Source organism: Triticum dicoccoides, chromosome 7B (assembly GCF_002162155.2).
Source record: "Triticum dicoccoides isolate Atlit2015 ecotype Zavitan chromosome 7B, WEW_v2.0, whole genome shotgun sequence".
Classification (NCBI taxonomy): Eukaryota; Viridiplantae; Streptophyta; class Magnoliopsida; order Poales; family Poaceae; genus Triticum; species Triticum dicoccoides.
Window position 1 is genome coordinate 616,765,838 of NC_041393.1, and position 5,279 is coordinate 616,771,116.

The 5,279-nt window shown below is 51.8% G+C and overlaps 1 protein-coding gene across 1 annotated transcript; it reads right to left on the reverse strand.

The window, feature by feature from the left end:
- Nucleotides 1-1,873: 1,873 nt before the first annotated feature.
- On the reverse strand, nt 1,874-3,285 carry LOC119341087 (ras-related protein Rab5-like). Its single transcript, XM_037612981.1, has 6 exons — nt 3,141-3,285; nt 2,713-2,976; nt 2,541-2,589; nt 2,373-2,446; nt 2,168-2,261; nt 1,874-2,081 (listed from the first exon to the last, which is right to left on the reverse strand). The coding sequence occupies exons 1-6, from the start codon at nt 3,180-3,182 to the stop codon at nt 1,981-1,983; spliced, it is 624 nt and encodes a 207-aa protein (XP_037468878.1). The 5' UTR covers nt 3,183-3,285; the 3' UTR covers nt 1,874-1,980.
- Nucleotides 3,286-5,279: the final 1,994 nt, after the last annotated feature.

Sequence of the window (5,279 nt, forward strand, 5' to 3'; positions counted from 1 at the left end):
GTCTGTGTCGTCATCGGCAACTCGTGGGGGGCGGATTGCATCCCGCTAGCGTCGCTGTCGGCTGCGAACCCCGGCGCGCGGGGCATGGTGGCCGTGCGCGAGGGGCAGGAGTGCACCTTCTTCGTGATGCCGCAGGGAGGCGGGACCGCCCCCGGCCCGGTTGTTCATGGGCTACGTTCTTGCTATGCCGCCGGTCGAGGACGAGGGAGAGGCGCCGGTGACCACCGTGGAGAACGAAGGGGATTGGTTCGTGCGGGTCGAGTGCGGTGACGTGGAGACGTTTGCGCCGAGGGCCAACGCGCCCATCTGCGTCACCGCCGTCTTCCTCCCCGACCCGGCTGACGCCGACATGGGCGTCGTCGAAGCCTGCGTCGTTATCGGCACCCGACCGCCCCACCTGTTCATGTCGCTGTCGAAGGTGACGCCCCGGGTGGAGTTCCGTCGCCCGCTGGTGCTGGACGACAGGTTCTCCTTTTCCGCGACCGGCCCGCCCTCGGCCATTGTCCAGTTGGAGGGTTACGTTCTTGCTCCGCCGGCTCCGGAGGAGGAGGAGGAAGAGAACGACGACGAAAAGGCGGGGAGTTCCAAGCTCGACCATGACAACAGGGACGACGGCGAGGTCGAATGGCTAGCGGCAGTCAGCGCGAGCGACGAGCAGGAGAAGGAAGAAGATGCGTCAAGTTCCGAGGATGACGAGCGGTATCAGGAGGAGGAGTGCGACGGTGATGTCCGCGGACACTCGGCTACGGAGAGCAGCACCGGCCATGGCAACACGCTGCTGCGCCGCAGGAGCAGGAATTCCGTCCCCGAGACTACCCTGGTGCGGCCCCTCGGTGTGCTGGCGCCGCGGTTCGCCTTCGACAGGGAGCTCGTTCAACAGGTTGCGGCCGGCGCGCTCATCAGATTCTGTGTGTTCGTCTATCTGGTTGCCTGCTTGATCTCGATTCATCTCTGCACCTGAGCTATACTCCTTGATTTGAAGATATTACCGTGACAAATGTTTGTGATGATCTAGCATAAATTCGAGCTCGTCCAGCATCTAGCTTGAGGTTCTTGGTGTGGCGCGTTAGGTGTTCGATAAAATGTCACCAGACAGGATGAACAGATATGATGGATATGTGGTTGAAACCAGGGCCGGTTGGGTCGACAGCGAAACTTGTCTGGTTTGAGAAGTTAAGGTGCAAACTGTGTATTCTTTCTGTAAAACAAATATGCACTATATCTGAAATCATTTTAGCTACTTGTAAGTCACCTGAAAAAAATATTCGAGTGAGTTGATTTCGCATGAAGGAAGCAACTGCCGGAGGGAAGGAAGGAGCAGCTGCCGGCTCGCCGGAGAAGCCCTCTGGGTCTATCTTAGGGTGGCAGGTGACCTCGGTGTCTATCTTAAAGTGGTAGGTGTCCCGGTTTTCTATCTTGTGTGCGTGCGGGGCTGGGGCGGGGGTCTCCCCGAAAAAAAATTGTTCAAGTTAAAGGGATGGCCGGGGGCAGCGTTAGCATGGCGGTGGACGAGAGGGTGGGACGGCAAGGCTGGCACAGGAGCGCCGTCGGTCGTGGGCGGTGATGGCTGCCGGTTTGGCGGATGGTACGTGGGGCGGGTCGATAAGGAAACAAAGGAGGGGCGCTGGAGGTTGAAGAAGGAATCTGACCGCTCGTTTTAAATCCAATGGCTTAGACGAATCGACTGGCCCAAATTGAGTTTTCAGTCCACTTACCCCTAACCAGTCCCATTTGAAATAGAGAAAGTACTGTGCACAAAAACGTGCAGTTTAGCCCCCGCCAGGACCACCAAAACGTGCGCCACCTCAAAGGCTTATAAACCAGATGTCATACCATCACCAATTCACAACACATCACAACAAGTACAGTCGAGTCCTTGATACGTACAGAGAGAGCGGCATATGTACACGACGCAGAATCCTATCCACACGACACCTTCTCCTATCGCCGCCGGCGCGCGACACGCATCGGCATCGTCGATCACCCGGAGCAGCAGAACCACCGTCCCCCGACGCCGGGCTGGCCCTCGTGCAGGACCATCCCGGCTGGATGGTTCGGCCGCACCTTCACCAGTCTCTCGGCTGCCGACAAACACACGTATCAGTACAACCAAAGCGAGAGATGAAGCCGATCGAGAAGAAGCAGGTAGAGTTTCATAGAGGCTTGCCTAGCTCGTAGAAGAGCTCGCCGACGTTCTGCGCCGTCTTGGCCGACGTCTCCATGAAGAAGAGGCCGTTCCGCTCCGCGTACTCCAGCGCCTCCTGCTCGCTCGCATTCATTCAGAGAAAAACAGAGGCGATGATGGGTTTGACTGACAGATGCAGCACCGGGGTTCTGAATTTTTTGTCTGCAAATATGTTGTAAGTATATACCTGTGTGCCAACCTTCCTCTTCTTTTCCAGATCGACCTTGTTGCCCACTAACGCCATCACCAGATGTGGGTTCCCTGTTTGGATGTGCAGAAAAACCTAAGCACTGACATGCATATTGATTTCCAGCGACGAGATGGAAGTACAGAGACGTGTTCAGTTATACCATACCTTGTCTCTGAAGCTCGTCGACCCACCTCTTCGCTCGGGTGTACGAATCCTGACGCCCACGCAGGAAAAATCGAACATATTAACGATCGAACACGAAGCAGGGCAGAGCAATTAGTTTCAGATTCCATCATCAGACACGAAGTTTCCGTGGAGAAGAGAAGATCTCTCTCACCGTGCTAGTGATGTCGTAGACGACGACGGCGGCGGCGGCGCCGCGGTAGTACATGGGGGCGAGGCTGTGGTAGCGCTCCTGCCCGGCGGTGTCCCAGATGTCGAACCTGACGGTGGCGTCCTCGCCGCCGCCGGCGCCACTCACGGGCAGCGCCTGCGAGAAGAAGGCCGCCCCGATGGTCGACTCCTGGCACTCGTAGTAGAGCCCCTTGGCGAACCGGACGACGATGCTGGTCTTCCCGGCGCCCAGGTCCCCCAGCAGCACCTGCACACGCACGCACGCACGCACGCCGCAAATCCGATCACTCTCGCCATGAAAAGCAGCATGCTAGATCGACCGTTACAAGCAAAAGCCATGGTGGAGAGACAAGGTGGTCGGTGGTGATCGGACAGAGAAACGAAAACTGCATGCCTGGGCGACGTACCCACCAGCTTGGCCTGGATGACGGTGCTCGGATTCGGCGCCATCATCGATCTTGCCGGCCGGGGTCGAGGTGACGACGATGGCGGCGGTTCGGGTTGTTCACGTGTTGACGGCGGTGAGCGCGAAGACGCATATGGTTTTGCAAGCAAGTTGCCGTGCGTGCTTACGGCGAAGACCGGTGGTTGTGCGGGCTTGTATGGCTCTGGCCTCCGGCAAAGCGAGCTGCTGGTAGGTTCAGGTTCAAGACTGTTCGGTAGAGCTCTCTGCTTTTTTTTTAGACTCTGCTGCCGTGCTGCGTGCGTTCCTACGGGCCGGATAAGTTTTGTGTGCCGTGTGCCAGGCCGGACAATTGCATGGGCCCTCGGTGACACTGGGCTTTGGCACTCCCCTTCATTTCCGGCAACCGCGCCGCACTGTCCACGGTTACCAAAACCATGAACCCCTCAGAAAAAAAAAACATGACATAAACCAACTAAAAACCAAACCATGATAAGCCCTTCGGTGAGGAAGTTTCAGTCATCAGAAAAAACGACTGCTTCGGATAATCTACTCCCTCCATCCCATAATATAAAAGCGTTTTGAGGAAATAGATGATTAGCCCCCAAGTGATGCGTGATGTCTTCGTCGATTGGAGCCCACACACTCCGGCCATCGTGCAATTCAATAATGTCTACTGCTCTAGTTCAATTCACAACTTCGAGTCTCTCTCAAAAAAAAGTTACAACTTTGAGGCCACGGCGGAGGCCACCTGATGATTATCATCCAGATGAATATAGATGCTATTGTAGCATGCACCGACTCAAGCAGGTCATGGAGCCAACAAAGGCATCTTCTAAAGATATTAATGCATCCTTTGCTTTTACTAAGAAGTTTTTTGTTTGTTTTAGTTTCATTTGTTTGGATGTACTCTGTTTGGTTAAACTCAATAGAATTGGCAATTTCTCAATTAACTTAGAAAATATAGTTATTTCATAGCTGTTAGATCATGTAGGGAGTTACTCATATGTAGGAAGAAACTCTTTCTTTTACGCATATTAGTCGATCGAAAAATAAAGTTGGTTATGCACTTGCCGCATATGGTTGCAGCGCCCCACACACCGCAGTTTGGTTGGGTGTGGATGTTATTGTAAACTTGTCCAAGGCTGACATGCCTCCTTACGTAATGAAACGAAAATCCTAAACCTACGATCGGCTGCGTAGGTACTACGAAACTTCCAAATAATCTAAACATGCATACCCCCTGATTTTTGGAATGGGTGGGCCTAACCCTCTCCTTTAATCCAGTCAAATAGTCCCACGTTAAATCAGTTCGTAACATTATATAAACCATTATGTGGATGTAGCATTGTTCCTAATGAAATATCCCATTAGCCTGCAAAAAAAAAACCTTTAGACCAATGATTGGTTCTTAGTGTCAACTTTGATATAGTTTTTGCCAGTTATCTAGAAACAACATTTTGCATCATATGATGCGGCCAATGACAACACCATCCACTAGTAGAAAAAGGCTCATTTATCCCGGTTCTAGAGGGCCTTTAGTCCCGGTTGGGTCGGTACTAAAGCCCCTCCCCCTTTCGTCCCGGTTCTTATACGAACCGGGACTAAAGGCCCTCCACGTGGCCACTGTCTGGAGCTCGACCTTTAGTTCCGGTTGGTAACACTAACCGGGACTAAAGGAAATTTTTTATTTTTACGAAAAAAAAAATTGAATTTTTTTCCAATTTTCAAATTTCTGAATTATTTTACAATTTAATCTCTAATCACCACTCATCACTGCTCAATTTAACCTCTAATCTCTAATCACCCCTTATCATTCCAAATCATCTAATTTTCTGACCGGTCACCCATCCTCTCACTACTCCAGCCTGAGCACGCTTAACTTCCGTGTTCTATTCCCCCTCGTTTCCAAGTCTGCACTTGTTGTTTTCCTGACAATAGTACTAGTAAAAATGCACGTACAACGCACGCCTTAACAAATATAAATGTTAATAACTACTCCTCTGTCTTAAAATGTAGAACATTTTTTGGGCTTAATCTATACCAAAAATTGACTTATATTTTGAGACAGAGGAATACTATACTATTTGATGTATATTTTCTAAAATTTTGAATATTCGTCAAGTCCAATAACAATCGCGCACACA